The 19652-nt window shown below is 41.0% G+C and overlaps 1 protein-coding gene across 5 annotated transcripts in view; it reads left to right on the forward strand.

Moving 5' to 3' along the window:
• Positions 1-19652, forward strand: part of COBL (cordon-bleu WH2 repeat protein) — a 308687-nt gene that overhangs the window by 117993 nt on the left and 171042 nt on the right. For all 5 annotated transcript variants that reach the window (XM_032758027.2, XM_032758029.2, XM_032758028.2 and 2 more), the window contains exons 3-5: positions 6550-6760; positions 9059-9287; positions 15911-16008. In XM_032758027.2, the coding sequence (XP_032613918.1) occupies positions 6550-6760; positions 9059-9287; positions 15911-16008 (538 nt within the window). The remainder of the gene's footprint in view (positions 1-6549; positions 6761-9058; positions 9288-15910; positions 16009-19652) is intronic.

Here is a 19652-nt window from a genome sequence, read left to right on the forward strand (position 1 = left end):
GTATTCTTGGTTGACATTTTTTTCTTCTAGTACTTTGCTATATCATCCCACTGCCTCCTGGCCTGCAAGGTTTCTGCTGATAAATCTTACAATGTTTCCCTTGTGTGTGACAAGGTACCTTTCTCTTGCTGCTTTCAAAATTGTCTCTTTGTCTTTTATTTCTGAAAAACTCTTAACATTTGAGACAAACTATAATGTGCTTCAGAGTAGTGCTCTTTTTGTTTAATATATTTGCAGATCTTAGGACTTTGTGTCAATTTCCCTCTGTAGAGTTGGGAAGATTTTTGCCATTATTTCTTTAAATAGGCTTTCCACCACTTTGATGGTGTTCTGTAAGTTTCATAGGCTTTCTTCACTTTTTCTTTTTTTTTTCTTCTAACTGGTTAATTTCAAATGGCCAGGCTTCAGATTTACTGATTCTTTTTCCTACACGATCAAGTTTTCAGCTGAAGCTGTCTGTTGGGTTTTTCAGTTCAATCATTGTATTCTTCAGCTCCAAGATTTCTGTTTGGTTTCTTCTTAATGCTTCTGTTTCATTATTAAATTTCTCATTTTGTTCATGTATTGATTTCCTAATTTCATTTAGTTTTAAAATCTGTATTCTCCTGAAACTTATTGAGCTTCCTTAAGATGGCTATTTTGGATTCCTTTTCAGGTAATTTATGGATCTCCACTTTTCTGGAGTTGGTTACTGGGGTTTTGTTAGTTAACTTTGATGGTGTTATGTTTACCTTATGCTTTGTGATCCATGTAAATGTGTGTGTGTCTGTGCATTTGAAGGAGCAGACATCTCCAGTCTTTACAGACTGGTTTTGGCAAGTAAGGATCTACTCCTAGCTCACCAGACTGATGTTATTGCCTCTGGTATTTCAGTCAAGCTGAGTTTGGAGTTAGATAAGTTGGCCGTTTCAGGGTCTGCAGTTGGGACTGAGCTTGGGGAACCTGTCACTAAGGGTATGAATAGATATGTCTCCCACCAGGCCACAGTGGAGAGGGGCTGAAGCCAGGTCACATGACTACTTCAGTATCTGCAGTTGGGTCTGAGGTCAGCGAGCATGTTACTAGGGGGATAGGTTGGGTATGGCCCCTCTCAGGAAATGGAAGATGGGACTTTTGGAAGCACCACAGCTCTTTGTGGTTGGAGCTGAATTCATAGGAGGACAGGGATGCTTTCAGTCCATAGCTGGTACCAAAGCCTATGAGCCCGCCAGCAGACTGTGGGCCTGATTTCTCAGTATATCCCTCCTCAGTCTGGGGCTCTACCAGGGTTTCACAACCTTCTATCTGGATCCCAAAGCTCTTACAAAGGAACTTCTGTGTATGACAGGCTGCCAAATCATTTTTTCTTTTGGGATACCTGAGCCAGAGACTTCCGGTTCTACTGTCTTACTGATGTCACTGGCACCTGTGTGTTTACCAGTGCCCTGTGAGTTCCCAATCTTCAATTTATTTGGTAACATCTGGAAACCATAATTATGTCCTGCCAGAATTATGCAAGTTACTTACTAAGGAATAGATCAGAGGAAAAAAACCTGTGCCCAACTTCTTGGGAAATTCATAGGAAAAGAGAGTTTAGCTTTAAATAAATAAAAATATTCTGCTAGGAAAATGTAAAAGACATAAATGCAGAGAATCTCAATAAGACACTTCGCAAGAGGATCCCTCCTAAGATACATAATCATCAGATTCTCCAAGGTCAAAATGAAAGAAAAAATGTTAAAGGCAGCTAGAGAGAAAAGTCAGGTCATCTGTAAAGGGAAGCCCATGAGACTAAAAATGGACCTCTTAGCAGAAACCCTACAAGCCGAAAGAGATTGGGGGCCAATATTCAACATCCTTAGAGAAAAGAAATTCCAACCCAGAATTTCATATCTGGACAAACTAAGCTTCATAAGCAAAGGAGAAATAAGATCCGTTTCAAATAAGCAAATGCTGAAGGAATTCCTTACCTCCAGACCTACCTTACAAGAGCTCCTGAAGCAAGCACTAGATATGGAAAGGAAACACCATTACCAGCTACTAACACTAAAGTACACAGACTACTGACACTATAAAGCAACCACGAAACAAGTCTGCAAAATAACCAGCTAACATCATGATAACAGGATCAAATCCACATATATCAATACTAACCTTGAATGTAAATGAGCTAAATGCCCCAATTAAAAGGCACAGAGTAGTGAGTTGGATAAAGAACCAAGATCCACTGGTATGCTATCTTCAAGAAACCTGTCTTACATGCAGTGACACACATAAGCTCAAAACAAAAGGGACTGAGAAAAATCTACCAAGCAAATGGAAAATAGAAGAAAGCAGGAGGTGCAATACTAATTTCAGACACAACAGATTTTAAATCAACAAAGATAAAAAAAGACAAAGAAAGGTATTACATAATGGTAAAGGGTTAAATTCAACAAGAAGACAAAACTGTTTTAAATATATATGCACATAACAAAGGAGCACTCTGACTCATAAAGCAGTTTCTTAATGACCTTCAAAGAAACTTAAACTCCCACACATTAATAGTGGGAGACTTTAACACCCCACTGACAATATTAGACCATAAAGACAAAAAAATTACAGATATTCAGGACCTGAACTCAGCACTAGATCAGATGGACCTGATAGACAGCTACAGAACTTTTCATCCTAAAACAACAGAATATACATTTTTTCATTGCCACGTGGCATGTACCCTAAAATCAATCACATAATCAGAAATAAAAGACTCTTCAGCAAATGCAGAACTTAAATAACAACAACCAATCTCTCAGACCACAGAGCAATCAAATTAGAAATCAAGACTAATAAATTCATCAAAACCATACAATTACATGGAAATTGAATAATCTGCTCCTGAATTACTTTCGGTTAAATAATGAAAGGAAGGGGGAAATCAAGAAGTTCTTTTAAACTAATGAGAACAAAGATACAACATACCAGAATCTCTGGGACACAGCTAAGGCAGTTTTAAGAGAGAAATTTATAGCAGCAAATGCCTACATCAAAAAGTTAGATCTCAGTTTAACAACCTAACACTACAATTAAAAGAGCTAGAGAACCAAGAGAAAACCTACCCTAAAGCTAGCAGAAGACAAGAAATAACCAAAATCAGAGCTGAACTGAAGGAGATTGAGACACAAAAAACTATTCAAAGGATCAGTGAATCCTGGAGCTGTTTTTTTTTTTTTTTGAAAAAATTAATAAGATAGACTGCTAGCTAGGCTAATAAAGAAGAAAAGAGAGGAGATGTATATAAACACAATCAGAAATGGCAAGTGAGGTGTCACCACTGACCCCATAGAAATACAAATAATCATCAAAATATTATGAACACTTCTATGCACGTCAACTAGAAAATCTAGAAGAAATGGATAAATTCCTGGACACACACACACTCTCCCAAGACTGAACCAGGAAGAAATTGAATCTCGGAACAGACCAGTAACAAGATCTGAAATAGAATCAGTAATAAATAGCCTACCAACCAAAAAGAAAAGAAAAGAAAAAGCCCAGGAGCAAACGGATTCACAGCTGAATTCTACCAGATATACAAAGAAGAACTGGTACTATTACTGTGGAAACTGTTCCAAATAAATAAATAAATAAGGAGGAAGGACTCCTCTCTAACTCATTCTATGAGGCCAACATCATCCTGATGCCAAAAACTGACAGGGACACCACACACAAAAAGAAAACTTCAGGGCACTATCCTTGGTGAACATTGGCACAGAAATCCTCAGCAAAATACTGGCAAACTGAATCCAGCAGCACGTCAAAAATCTTATCCACCACGATCGAGTAGTCTTTATCCTTGGGATGCAAGGTTGGTTCAACATATGCAAATCAATAAATGTATTTCATCACATAAACAGAACAAAAGACAAACACCATGTGATTATTTCAAAAGATGCAGAAGAGGCTTTTGATAAAATTCAACATCCCTTCATATTAAAAACTCTGAATAAACTAGGTACTGAATGAATATACCTCAAAATAATAAGAGCCATATATGACAAACCCACAGCCAAGATCATACTCAATGGGCAAAAGCTGGAAGCATTTCCCTTGAAAACCAGCATAAGACAAGGATGCCCCCTCTCACCACTCCTATTCAACATAGTACTGGACATTTTGACCACGGCAGTCAGGCAAGAAAAAGAAACAAAAGGCATCCAAATAGAAAGAGAGGAAGTCAAACTATCTCTGCAGATGATATGATCCTATATCTAGAACACCCTATAGTCTTGGCCCTAAAGCTTCTTAAGCTGGTAAACAATTTCAGCAAAGTCTCAGAATACAAAATCAATGTACAAAAACCCCTAGCATTCCTACACACCAATAACAGTTAAACTGAGAGCTAAATCAGGAATGCAGTCTCATTCACAATTGCCACAAAAATATTATAAAATACCTAGGAGTGAAGCTAACCAGTGAGGTGAAAGATTTCTACAAGGAGAACTACAAAACACTGCTCAAAGAAATCAGAAATGATACAAACGAAAGGAAGGATCAATATTGTTTAAAATGGCCATATTGCCCAAAGCAATTTATAGATTTAATGCTATGCCTATTAAACTATCAATGACATTCTTCACAGAACTAGAAAAAACTATTTTAAAATTCACAAAGAACCAAAAAACAAACCCAAATAGCCAAGGCAATCCTAAGCAAAAGAACAAAGCTGGAGGCATCATGCTACTTGACTTAAAACTATACTATAGGGCTACAGTAACCAAAACAGTATGCTACTTGTACAAAAACAGACACATAGGGCAATGGAACAGAATGGAGAATCCAAAAATAAGATCACGCACCTACAACTGTCTGATCTTTGATGAAGCTGACAAAAACAAGCAATGGGGAAAGAACTCCCTATTCAATAAATGGTGCTGGGAGAACTGGCTAGTCATATGCAGAAGATTGAAACTAGACCCCTTCCACATACTATGTACAGAAGATAACTCAAGATGGATTAAAGACTTAAATTTAAAACCTAAACTATAAAAACCCTGGAAAACAACCTAGGCAATACCATTCTGGACATAGGAACAGTCAAAATTTTATGACGAAGACTCCAAAACCAATTGCAACAAAAGCAAGACTTGACAAATGGAATCTAATTAAACTACAGAGCTTCTGTACAGCAAAAGAAACTATCAACAGAGTAAACAGATAACCTACAAAATAGGAGAAAATGTTTTCCAACTATGCATCTGACAAAGGTCTAATATCCAGCATCTGAAAGGAACTTAAACAAATTTACAAGAAAAATAAACAAAACCCATTAAAAACCTGCACGTTGTGCACATGTACCCTAAAACTTAAAGTATAATAATAAAAAAAAGAAAAAGTGGGCAAAGGACATGAACAGACACTTTTCAAAAGAAGACATACATGAGTCCAACAAACATGAAAAAAGCTCAGTATCACTGATCATTAGAGAAATGCAAGTCAAAATCGCAATGAGATACCATCTTACACCAGTCAGAAGGGCTATCATGAAAAAGTCAAAAAACAACAGATGCTGGTAAGGTTGCAGAGAAAAAGGAACACTTATACACTGTTGATGGAATTGTAAATTAGTTCAACCATTGTGGAAGACAGTGTGGCAATTCCTCCAAGACCTAAAAACAGAACTACCATTCAACCCAGCAATCCCATTACTGGGTATATACCCAAAGGAATATAAATCATTCTGTCATAAAGACACATGCATGTGTATGTTCATTGCAGCACTATTCACAATAGCAAAGACATGGAATCAACCTAAAGGCCCATCAATAGTATATTGGATAAAGAAAATGTAGTACAGATAGACCACGGACTACTATGCATCCATTAGAAAAAAGAACAAGATCATGTCCTTTGTAAAAACATGGATGGAGCTAGAGATCATTATCCTTAGCAAACTAATACAGCAACAGAGAACCAAATACTGCATGTTCTCACTTATAGGTGGGAGCTAAATGATGTCAACACATGGACACACAGAGGGGAACAACAACAAACACTGGGTCTCTCAGAGGATGGAGGGTGGGAGGAGGGAAAGGATCAGAAAAAATAACTAATGGGTACTAGGATTAATACCTGGTTGATAAAATAATCTGTACAGCAAACCCCCATGACACAAGTTGAGCTGTGTAACAAACCTGCACATGTACCCCTGAACTTAAAAGTTAAATCAAAAAGGTACATTATATTTATGAATAACTGAAAATTTAGTGTCTTGTGTGCATGAAAAATATTTGTGCTAACAGACCTTAGATGATTCAACTCAACATACCCTTGGATTTAACTAAAAATATAACTATTTTCCAAGCTATTAATTATGATTTTTCTCTTTCAATAGTGTTGTTAGTGCTGAAAATGTTAACATATTGCTCTACAACCATGCAGAAGGAATTAATGAGCTTCTGTTGTCTTTTTTCATAAGCATATCGAATTTGCTCATTCATCCACTTGTTCATTTGTTCTACCCTTATTTAGCCAGGCAAAAGAGAGAGTGCAGTCATTCCTAATAATCATGATTTGTTTTCCTTTTTTCAGCCATGCAATGATGGACCTACTGGTTGAACTTTGCCTTCAGAACCACCTGAATCCATCCCACCATGCCCTTGAAATTCGGTCTTCAGAAACCCAACAGCCTTTGAGTTTTAAGCCAAATACTTTGATTGGGACCCTGAATGTGCATACTGTGTTTCTGAAAGAAAAAGTTCCTGAAGAGAAGGTTAAGCCTGGTCCCCCTAAGGTGCCTGAGGTTAGTAGGTACTTACATGGAGATACCTGTGTCTGAATGTGTTGGCAGGTCCTGAGTAGGGGCCGGTGTGGCTCTTCTTATCGAAGTACGGTGCAGAGAGCTGTGGCTGAGGCTGCTACTTTCATGCCAGGCAAAGCTAGGCACTAAACAGAGTTTGTTTTAGGAGACAAAATGTACAGGATTGAATAATGTTTATTGTTGTAACATTGCTTCTTTATATATTATAGAAGAGGAATTGATCTACAGTGGAGCTATCCATTAGACCTTCATTCAAAGAGGGACATGGTCTTTAATTCTGTACTTTCTAATATGATAGCCACTGGCTACGTGCAGCTTTTTTTAAAAAATTTGATATGTTTATTATAACTTAAATATCTAAAATATTCATGTAGATTTTTCTTTTTTCATTTTAATTGACACGTACAGCTTTTGAACACTTGAAATGTGGCTGGTGTGATTGAAAAACTGAATTTTTAATTTAATTTTAACTTTAAATTTAAATTGCCACTAGCTAATGGCTACCTGATTGGACAGTGTAGTTCTAGAATTCTTCCTGACTCAGGCAGCAGCTGGTATCCATAGAGGACTTAAACATCTTCCCAGAGGAAGAGGAAAAAAAAGGGAAAAAAATTGTTTCGAAAAACTGATGTCAGAAATATTTATTCATTGCATTTGGAGAATATCTTAAATACATAGCTGTATTCCAGGCTTTTGTTTATTAATTAAAATTAATTATAGGAGCTTATTATATACTTTTATTGTTTTTGTTGTTGTTTTGAGATGGAGCTTCACTCTTGTTGCCCAGGCTGGAGTGCAGTGGTGTGATCTTGGCTCACTGCTACCTCTGCCTCCCAGGTTCAAGCAGTTCTTCTGCCTCAGCCTCCTGAATGGCTGGGACTACAGGTGCATGCCACCACATGTGGCTAATTTGTGTATTTAGTAGAGACAAGGTTTCACCATGTTGGCCAGTCTGGTCTTGAACTCCTGACCTCAGGTGATCCACCCGCCTCAGCCTCCCAAAGTGCTGGGATTACAGGCCTGAGCCACCATACCCAGCTTTATTGTACTTTTAAATAAGGCTTTGATATTAATCTTTTAGCCCAAATTAAAAGCAATGTTACTTTCAGATTCTTAGCAGATCTTCTAAATTTTCCTGCTTTTAAAAATGGCAATGCAGCCAACATTAATCTCCTATTAATTCCTAGAATTGATTGGTTAGTGCATTCTCATTGTTACTCTAGAACACTCTGACCAGAGATTTCCCCTTACTCCTCAAGTAAACAGTGTTTGAGGCAGAGCATCTCTGTATATACTCTGTCTTCCCTTGACTTCCTGCTTCTCAGGGCAGGTGAGCCTAGGCATCTGCATGATTCCACTTGTTAGGGCAGGAGAGGACCAGTAAAGGAGCAGTAGGTTCTATCTTTTCTCCCAAAATGCATTGTTATCTCAGCCACTGGGCCCTGGTATGCAGGCTGGAAGAGAGCGTGAGGCCTTCCTTTGCTGCTCTTTTGTTCAATCTACATTTACTGTGTCCAGCTCTGCAGTGTCTTAGCACAATTAGGGTGATCAGTAAAAGTGGAAGAAAAATGATCAGTAAAAGTGGGAGAAAAATGACTACCACTTTATCTGCAGTCATTTAGAATTAGCATTAGTCAACTGAGTGTTTTTCTTCCTGATTATTATATGCCTGGTATTTTTTAAAATATATTTCTAGCTTAAATACGTGTGTGTAGTGTGTATATATAAATACATGTAAGTCTGTGTACACACTGTATATGTTTCATATATGTGTGTATATAGTACATATATACAGTATATATGTATTTATATATATATGTGTACATATATAGATATTCCTATATTTATGTGGAGATTTTGACTCCTTAAAACTTTGATGTCATGTTTTTGGAGGGTTTTTCTTTAAATTATTCATACTACTTCCAAACTATTTTCTTTAGAAAATGCGTATAAGTGCCACGTGTTCACATCTGGCCAGAACCCTTGGAAGACAGTAAAGTATACGTGTTGGATTTTAAATGTAGAGTCTTCCCTGATGTTTATTTCGCTGTGTTGTTAGCGGTTTGTTCACTAGCAAGAGATTCTAAGCCAAATTTATTATTCTAGACATTTGTTTTTCAATATTCATTATGCTGTTTTCCCCCATGACTCACTCAATTTGTGGAAGAAGGATTCAGGCTACACACAATCCTGCCACACCCAGCTGTCGAATTGACACAAGAGTTGAAGGCTCGTGGGAGGATATCTTACTGAATTCTTTTTGCCCTTGTGTTCTTCCAGAAATCTGTGCGTTTGGTCGTGAATTACCTGCGGACACAAAAAGCTGTTGTGCGTGTGAGCCCTGAGGTTCCTCTCCAGAATATTCTCCCAGTCATTTGTGCAAAGTGTGAGGTCAGCCCAGAGCACGTGGTTCTCCTCAGGGACAACATTGCCGGAGAGGAGCTGGAGCTGTCCAAGTCCCTGAATGAGCTCGGGATAAAGGAGCTCTATGCGTGGGACAACAGAAGAGGTGAGGCCCCGCTGCATCTCACGCACCTGCCCATAATCACACGGATGCGCGGCGTGCACATGTCCCCTGTTGGCTCTCCTCAGCACTCTCGGTAGCGCCAGGGAGAGATGGGTACATGAAGTTCCAGGCAAGTCAAGTTGAAGTAGGCAAAAAAGAAATTTGGCCTGTTTTCATTCCTCTGGATTGAGCTGTGCCTCCTTTCTGCCAGCCCTGAACATGTCCTTTATCTTTTGTCTCCCTGCAAACTTCTATGACATAAGTAAAAGGGGAAAAAGTGAGGTGAGATTAGAGCTTATGCTCTGAAGTAACTACTGCAAACCATCTATAATACTTTCTTGTGGGTTGGTGGCTCACACTTGTAATCCTGGCACTTTGAGAGTCTGAGGCAGGAGGATGGCTTGACCAGCCTGGACAAAATAGTGAGACCCTATCTCTACAAAAAAATTTAAAAATTAGCCAGACGTGGTGGTGCGTCCCCATTCCTGTAGTCCTATCTACTGGAGAGGCTGAGCCTGGAGGATTGGTTGAACCCAGGAGGCTGAAGCTGCACTGAGCTATGATCGCACCATTGCCCTCAGCCTAGGTGACAGAGTGAGACCCTGTCTCTTTAAAAAAAAAAAAAAAAATTATCTTGATTTTCTTTTTCAGTTGCCATTAGCTGCTGTTCCCAGGTTTCAAACATTGCTCATGTCTAAAACCAGTGGCAGAAATGCATTTAGCTGTTCTCTAAAACTGAACAATTACAGTGGGTGAGATCCATTCCTGAAGGTAACTTTAGGGCCACCTTAGGCCTCCTCACCGTGTTGCCAGTGTCATTCTGCTCATCGTGTAAATCTGGCTCTTAGTATGAGGCCACAGTTAGAGCCACTGGTGAGAGTGGCAGCCCAGAGGCCTTGCTGGTGCAGAGACTGTTAGGTTGTGTAAGCACATGTTTCTGATTGATATAGAGTGCTAACTGCTACTGTCAGGCCAAAGGAAATGTTATATTCCTTGACCTTAGAATGATCAAAATGGACTTCGTAAAAGTTTCTCTTCTAATGAGCCTCATTTGATGTCTGTTGTCTCTGTTTCATTATTCCACAAATATTGAATAGGTTGAGTTTAAAAAATATATACATATTCAAGTTGTTCCTGTTTTTCTATGACTTTTTCTAATTTTTTCCAACAAAAATGTATTTTTTCTTTTTCTTTTTCTTTTTTTTTTTTTTGAGATGGAGTTTCACTCTTATAGCCCAGGCTGTAGTGCAATGGTGCGATATTGGCTCACTGCAACCTCCACCTCCCAGGTTCAAGTGATTCTCCTGCCTCAGCCTCCTGAGTAGCTGAGATTACAGGCACCTCCCACCATGCCCGGCTAATTTTTGTATTTTTAGTAGAGACGGAGTTTCACCACATTGGGCAGGCTGGTCTCGAACTCCTGACCTCAGGTGATCCGCCTGCATTGGCCTTCCAAAATGCTGGGATTACAGGCCTGAGCCACTGCGCCTGGCAATATTTTTTCTTAATACCAAGTTTATTGTGAAATCCATGATCATAGTGGAATCTCTGTCCAGCCTTCCTCTCCCCGCCAAGTCTGCCCTTTTCTTCCTGGGTATCTGGCATCTAGATCTGATTTGACATTCAAGAGAGGGTTTTGGCTCAATTGAGTATAAGATACATGGACTATTTATTTCTTCAAAAAAAGTACTCTGACATTTGAGAATAATGCATCTTGTGTTTTATCCAGTGTCTTTTTTAAAACACAGACAGAAATACTCTCAGCATCGCTGCAAAGGCCTGGTGGCACTGAGTATATCAGCGCTATTTAAATTTGGTTTACATGACTCTTTGGAAACAGCTTCCATTTGTTAAGATAAAAAGAAAAAGGAAAACTGTTTCACATTCAGGTATCTGAAATAAAAAGGCTTACAAGTGTTTCTGTTACATGCCACCACTTGGATGTATCTTGAAAGGTAGATGTTGAACCTGGCACTTGGGAGAAGTGATATAAAACCTGCCTGTCTGTGAAGGAGAGGACCCAGGATAGCCCATGGTCATTGGGAATGTAGGAGCTGAAGTGTTCATGTGGTCAGGGGCCCAGAGCATCTCTTCTGATCCTCATATGGGACAGAGCAGAACATGCTGGTGCGGTCAGCTTGGCCGTTCAGATTTGGAAGCACTTCTGCCCTTGGTTGGAACTAGCTGCTCCCAAACCTCCAAGTCCCCCTCTCTACTCCTTTGGACATTTTGGCCCTTTCCACCCCACCCCCAAGGCACCACGAGCTTCCCCACCATGGGAGCTCTGCTCCAGCCTTGTGGCCAGCACCCGTTTCGTCTGGACCATGCCTGTGCCATGCCAGCTGTGACATTTGATTACCATCCCTGCCAAATGCCTGCCTCCTGCTCACTGTCTAATACTTGAAAAGAAAAGAAACTTGTCCAGAGGCCATCCCCAAGGCTCCCTTTCTCCCCTACAACCGCCCTGGGCAGGCCTGCTGGGTGCTGCTGGAGGAGCCCTTGCTTTCACTCCTCTTGGTATGCACTTGGAGGGGACAGACATTCACTCCTGAGCCCTACCACTGCTGGAGAACAGAAGGGCAGCTGGCAGGAGGTGAGGCATTGCTAGGCAGAGGCCTGCCCTCCCCTGGAATCCCCGGTGGGGACATCTTGATAAAACCAAGGGCTCTGCTGCCACCTGCGTCCTCTGCGGTGCTTTGCAGGCTATGCAGCTGCGGCCCCGAGAGGGCCAGCCCAGAGAGGCAAGCTGACCCAGCAAGAGACCTCACTGCTGCAGCAGGACAGGCCCCCTCTGAGGCTTGTGAGGGCCAAGGCCTGGGTCAGGGACTGCCACACATCTCAAAGCTGGACCTCACTCTCTCATTGCCTGCCTTTTCCAGTTCGTCTGAGCAAAACTCAGTCCGAGCCTTCCCTGAGCTGTCAAGGTACAGTGAACCTGGGGCTTCCCACTCCCCCTGTGAGGCTGCACTATGCATGGCTCTGGGGTCAGAGCTGCACGGAGGTGATGTTTTTGTGCCAGACTCCAAGGAATGGAAGTTTGGCTTGGGACCCTTCTGAAGGTGCATGCCAGGCTAACATGAGATTTTGGTTTCTTGATGCCCTAGTTGATTCAGATAAGAATGCTTCTTAGGAGAATTTGCTGTGTGGCTCTAATTGGTGAGAAATGAGGGAGGCTGTTACAGAAAACAAATTCTGTTGCCCAATAATTCAGGGCAGAGCAGAAGTGGTGTGCGCAGGAAAGGCACCCTTTCCTTTTCACCTGTGCCTGCCCATGCTTACCTGCCCCTGAAGGCCATCCTGCATGCTACAGAATTTGGGACAGTATGGATTTTAAAATTTAACCTTTTCTGTCATAGACAAGTATGCAAATGATTAGTCCAGATTTTGCATTTATTCCGACATCTATTTAAGTTTCTCTCATAGAGATATTTCTGTACAGAAAGAGATATTTCTATACAGAGATGTTTATATGTATATATAGACAGATATAGAGATACATATGTGTATATATATATATACTTAAACATATACATATATGTATATACATATGTAGAATGCCCATTGTACATTTACAGATGTTGACCTGGTCCCCCCCTTCCATTTAATGCTTACTGGCCTTGTTCTGGTCACTGAGTCTCCTCTTCTAGACAAGTGAGTGGTTTGGACTCATTGGTCTTCAAGGGTCCTTCATCCTTCTCTGCCACTCTGCAATTCATCTTTAACATTTTTCAAATCATTGTAATGCTTCAGAAAGTAAAACTTTCTTGCAGATTAAGTGTGAGTTCCTAGACTTTTCTTAATATTTAATTATGTGTAAATTAGAGTAAATTCAGACAAAATAAATGCCACCCTCAGCTTATCATACCATAGGCACCATGGGTTCTAGAGCTCACTTGCGTGTGTTCGAGGGCTGGCTACACATCAGTTGTTCATTGTTGCTCTGCTTTGTAGCTGGGCAGCCTCTGGAAATTTTGGCTGATGGGAACACTGAGTTCCTACTTTGCTCCCAAACCAATTCTTCTTCAGTGTCTGCCAAGGCTCAGAGGCCTCATACGAGGCCCCTATCAGTCAGTGACTGAGACCAAAGCCTCACCTCTAAAAATAGACCATCAGTGTTAGGCGCAGCTCAGCACTGTGAGTCACAGGCCCCTGGTGCCTCCAGACAGCTGCAGGCTGTAGCTGCATGAGAAAGTGTCTTTCCCACTATTGAGGGGCAGTTCTGGTGCTGGAGCTGTCCGGGACCGTTCGTTAGGGAGCCGACCTCAGTCCTTAGAGGTGATGATCAGCCACTGCCCTCATTCAAGAAGAGAAACAACAGGCTAGATTTCATTGCAGTTTTCTAATGCAGTCTGTCCTTTCTGTGATCACTGTAATATAGCTTGTGTACCAGGAACATGCTCTACTTCTCGATTATCAGTAGGATACTGTGATGCCATCTGTTTCAACATAGACAATTTCTCAACTTACGATTTTTCAACTTTACCATGGTGTGAAAGTGCTATGCATTCAGTATGCTCCTGGACTTACGATGGGGTCACGTCTGGATAAAGCCATCGTGAACTGAAAGTGTAACCCAATCGTCAGTTCGTGAGCATCCGTTGGTCCATGTCACCTACCACTCAATTCTAGAAACATCCTTGGTTATAAACATACATATTAAAGCATATAATAGTTTAGATGCAGTCTTAACTGTGTGCTCTGTTTTCCTCTTTATAGTTCTGTACCTAATAGAGGGCTTGCTGCAACTAACTTTGCAGCATGTTTGCACACATGCATTGGTGCTGCTGCACCATGTTGCAGCAGGCCCTCTGGTTTGGGTACTGTGCGATGTGGAGCCTGCTCGGTGCCTCCGCTGGAGCCTCCTGCGTGTAACTGAGTGTCCTGGCCCTGCCCTGGTGGCTAGGATGTGCACCTTTGCTCCTGCAGAGTGATATCAGGAGCGTGTGTGCTGGGTTTTTGCTTTGCTGTGTGGACACTATCAGTGATCACGCCTATGTTATTAATGCACTGACTGCTGTGTGTGTTCTCTAACTCAAATGTGAAATCATATATTAGCAGATCAAGAAGTTAACTAAGGGTTACCTTGTTTGCATTAATAGTCTGCTGGCAGAATTTGTAAAATCCCAGTCCATGATACTGCCACCAATGGTCTAGAGCTCTTGCTATCAGTTGGCAGTGATATGGGAAAAATCATTTTTCTATTCTCCAGGAACACCTCCACTTTCCTTCCTCTTGTCAATCTGTATGCCCTGGCAGAGAAGAATGGAATGTAGTAATGACAAAGGCCTTTCCTGAGCAAATCATGACACTAGTGAGCAGTGTACTGAGCTGTGTGAGTGCTGTCCTGCGTGCTTAGTGCACTCACCCTCAACCTGCAGTTGAAGCTGCTGAGGCTTGGAGAAGCTAAGTGGTTTTCTGAAGTGTGCCTCACACATGGGCGCTCTTAATCTCTCAGCACCACTCCCCAAGTGTTCTCCAGACCCTCAGCTTAAGCCTCCTTAGGGGCTAGTTTGACTGTGTAGTGCTGGGCCCTGTACCCAGCGTTTCTTATTCTGGGGGTCTGGAATGGGCCCAAGCATTCGTATCTCTCATAAGTTCCCAGTGATGCTGATGGTGGAGGTTCCATCTCGCTTTGGGAACCACGTCCCATGGCTGTCTTGTCAGCTGACAGACACATCTGGGCTTCAGTTTGCTTGTCTGGAATTTGGAAGGGTCCAACCTGGCTCTAGAATCCTGATAAAGAAAAATTCAAGAGGGGTTGAGGATTTAGAGCTTCAGGAAAAAGAAGAAAACAGTTGCCCCCCAGAGAATGTAATTTGAAAGGAAAACATTCTGGATGCAGTAGAGGAAGGAAAATCTGGAAAGGTGGTTCCTGGGAGATTTGATGCAGTTGTTTCAAATACCACCTGGGGAGCCCATAGCTGTTACTCCATTTTCTGGAAATGAGCAGGCAAGCTGCTGATTTATTTCGTTTAGTTAAAGTTTGTACCTCACTCATAATTCTTAAAGCAGGTGTATTGCACTGATGTCACAGTCTTAGAGCTGTGCTGATTTGGCAGCCACAGGCCTCATGTGGCTCTTGCATGTGCCCAGTCCACACTGAATGTGCTGTAAGCCTAAAGGCCTGCTGGATTTTGAAGACTTAGCACCAAAACCAATGTAAAATACCTCATCAATACTTTTTATACGGACTGCATGATAGAATGATAATATTTTAGAAGTATTGGATTAAATGAAATTATTACAATTAATTTTACTTGGTTCTTTTTAATGTAGCTACTAGAAAATGTAAAATTATATGTGTGGTCTGGTTTAGCTTTCTGTTGGACAGCTGTGCCCTAGAACTTTATTTATTTTGTCATTCTCCAAAGGGGCACAAACACACCCAGAGAAAATTCTCCATCATCCCTAAAAGACTGTGTAAGAACCTGTAGTGATTTCCCAAATGGGCCTGAGGCCTTGAGGTGGCTGGGACAGCTTTGAAAGAAATAGTTGATGGTTTTCCCTGTCTTATAAGAACTAAAAGTTTAAGAGTAGAGGATTCATTTATTAAGATTTTTTTAAGTGAAGTATTTAATCTCTTGTTTCAGATGCTGAAAAATAACTTAGTGCTTTTTTTTTTCCAGAAACCTTTAGGAAATCATCACTTGGCAATGATGAGACAGATAAAGAGAAGAAAAAATTTCTGGGATTTTTCAAAGTTAATAAAAGAAGCAATAGTAAGGTAATGGATTAAATACACATGATTTTGTATCATGTAAAAAAATAGTCTCTTGGAATACATGCATTCAACCTGTCCTGAAACTTTTCTAAATAATTCTGTTTAAGAATACTAATTCCTTCAGGTAAAAGAGAGCTTATTAGTAGGCACTGGAATGACGGGCTGTGCTTCCACACTTGATTCCAAAAGGAGTAATCTTGGGTGATGGTGGTTTATTCACTAGGGGGACAGGAAGCCTGTGGGCTCCTGATGACCAGGGCCATGAGCCCTTCTGCCTGTGGGTGTTCCGGTACATCCACAGAACTCTGCCTGTGGCTGAAACTCAGTAAATCTTGTTTAGATTAAGGAATGAGTGAATGGATATTATAGTTAAGTGTAAATAGCCAATATTGCTATCAGTGAACTGTAGCTTATGCCTCGTGGCAGAGAAGAGTATCAGTCATTGAACTTGTCTTCTTGCTAGTAATTTTTAGATGTTCTTTGGTCCTCCTGATATGATCTGGGAATATACTATGTGATAAGTTAATTTTATTGATTTTGTTGGTATTTATGAAACACATCTCAAAGTCATATTTTGGATACAATATTCTAGAATAATTTAGTCATAGTACCCAGAATAAAAATGAAGATTTTTATAATTAATTATAAGATTGTCAAACCCATAAATGCCTTCTGACTACCAAGAAAAGAAAATGCTCATTATCTGTATTTATATTTGCTTCACAAGTATATTTTACTAATATCCAGTATTTTATCCTTACTAATAAATAAGACTAAAAAAGACAAAACTGTTCCAGTGAATGTTAGGTTTTAATTCCACTAGCTCAGTTTGGAAGTGTGCTCCATCTGTATATTTCCACAAGAGATGTGAAGACTGGGGACTCAAGTGTGTGTGCAGACCTTCTCAGTGCCATGGTGCAGATAGGTGCATGTAGCCCAAGGCTGGACACCTGATTTCCTGCCCGTCAGTGGCCTGTGGTGCAGCCTCTGCTGTTAGAATTGTGGTTCACCCAGGTTTGCTGATATGGATACCAGAGCTCAGAGAAATAAAGTAACCTTCTTAGTGTCCAGGCGTAGACACAGATGTGTCTGCGTGCAGAGCCAGCATGTCCCTGTAGCCCTGTGGTGTTTGAGAAGGGAGGAGGAGAGTGAGAGCCAGATGAGAACAGAAGGTCCAGTGGAGCTCTCCAGGCAGAGACTTCCTGTCTTTAAGAGTTTTTCACAAACCTCAGATTATTTTTTCTTCACCTCTGCTGAAGCTTCGGTAATGGTTTTGTGATTCTCTTATACTTAAGAGATTGTTGTGCTTTTCCCCATGTTTCTGCATGTCCTTTGAAAAATCTGTACTCCATGCATGTCTATGTAAGACCTTTGGCTCCCTGACATTTTCTATCCCCTCCCCACTCGCCAACTATCCCTTCCTTTCCCCCTCTCTTCCCCCCTACTCTCCCTCCTCCTCTCCTAGCTCCCTTTCCTGTCAGAATTACTTGAAATTACAGAATTAGAAATTTGTGGCCGGGCACGGTGGCTCACAACTGTAATCCCATCACTTTGGGAGGCTGAGGTGGGCAGGTCACCTGAGGTCAGGAGTTCGAGACCAGCCTGGCCAATGCAGTGAAACCCCGTCTCTGCTAAAAATACAAAAAGTAGCCAGGCGTGGTGGCAGGTACCTGTAACCGGAGCTACTTGAGAGGCTGAGGCAGGAGAATCGCTTGAATCCGGGAGGCAGAGGTTGCAGTGAGATGAGAACGTGCCAGCGCACTCCAGCCTAGGCGACAGAGACTCCATCTCAAAAAAAAAAAGAGAGAATCAGAATTTTGTATTTGAATTTTTGCTCACTCTATGAATGTTGTTTTGTTGGTTTTTTTTGCTGACATTTTTGAGATAAGTTGGCTGGGACTGTGTTCACCCTTGTCCTCCTTGATCCTGAGGACACCAGTTCACAGTAAAATCCACCCACCATTCCTCATTCCTCACCCTTAGACCTCAAGTAGTTGTTCTCTTTGTGTCTTCTTCCTTGTAAAAGATGAAATGGCTAGAAAAACCAAGTAAAAAATCTAGAAAGACTTTAGTTTTTAGCAAAATAAGGTCACCTAAAAAGCTGGAGATGTGGAGACTGACTCCGCTTCTGATAGTTCAGGGTGTGGGGAGACACCACATCTGGCAACACAGCAGTGAAGGCGCAGTCAGTGATCCAGTCCCATCTGTGGATTGCAAGGGACTTTCTGTTTTTCACCATTGTCGACAGCAGTGAAGGCGCAGTCAGTGATCCAGTCCTGTCTGTGGATTGCAAGGGACTTTCTGTTTTTCACTATTGTCGACACAGCAGTGAAGGCACAGTCAGTGATCCAGTCCCCTGTGTGGATTGCAAGGGACTTTCTGTTTTTCACCATTGTCGACACAGCAGTGAAGGCACAGTCAGTGATCCAGTCCTGTCTGTGGATTGATTGCAAGGGACTTTCCGTTTTTCACCATTGTCAGCCTAAAGAAAGAAACTGACTAAAAATTAATATAGATAGTTTGTCTGGGCCAAGGTTAAGGACTGTAGCCTGGGACACACTTCGTTTGCCTTGGGGAATGCTCCATTCAGCCGTAGTTACAAGAAGGTTTTTTAGGGCAAAAAGGAAGAAGGTGTGGCCGACACAAAGTTGTTTGACAAGGATTCTCACTAGTTTACAGAAATAACGCTGATTGGTGATTGACTGTACACTCCTGAACTGCGGCAGATGAGTTATGGCATCCAGTGTATGGCATTTTGTAGCTACTTGGCAAAAAATTCACTCAGTGTTAGAGCTCAAGTAGCAATTGGCTTTAGGAGCTAATTATTTAGCTCAAGCGGGTTTGGGAGATGACCACCGCTGCATTTCAGTGCCTCCCTGGGCCTGATAATTAAAAGGAGCTCACATTTTGTGGATAAAAAGTATTTATTTCTTCATTTCCCTCTTTTGATACAAAGTATTTCTTCTTGAAAGCATTGATGATTAAAGGCTGAGTGTCAAGGGGTCCCTTGTCACTGGGAAGAGTGATTCTCAGATAGCCCTGTCCCATGTTAGGGAGGAAAGAAAAGATGTTTTAGTGAGGAATTTTAAGGGAACCCCAAAGCCAAATTAGGATGGCATTACAGAGTGGCAAGAATGAAACCTCAGTCACGTCAGAAATGTATTAGCTGCTGTTGTTGTTGAATCATCTCTAGTCTTTGGAATACCATTTTAGTTTTCTCAGAAGAAATAAAACCACAAGAGATATATAGCATTAATAATCTGAACAGTAGAAGCGTAATGCACACAGGATTGGATTATAGTCAGAAAGATAATTTATATGCTAGATCAAACAAACCTGAATTCCATTAGGGAACAACTAAAAACGTCAGGCAGAACATTAAATCCTGCTTCTTTTTTAGAGACTTGTAGCCAGGAGGCAATTCAGGATTCAGTCCAAATTGTAGGCAAATAATAATATCACAAAAACAATAGTCTGCTAGAACTGAATAACAGATGGGGTATTGAAAAATAATTTTTCCAGTTCCTCCAGTTTTACCAAAGATAAATCATAGTAGAACCAGTTTATTTGTAAAATTAGTTTTACACTTATTATACTTGACATGATTATCTGCATAAGATGCAGCAAGAAGAGTGGCCATACTGACT

The sequence above is a fragment of the Hylobates moloch genome, unplaced genomic scaffold, assembly GCF_009828535.3.
Source record: "Hylobates moloch isolate HMO894 unplaced genomic scaffold, HMol_V3 SCAFFOLD_1, whole genome shotgun sequence".
NCBI classification, from domain to species: domain Eukaryota; kingdom Metazoa; phylum Chordata; class Mammalia; order Primates; family Hylobatidae; genus Hylobates; species Hylobates moloch.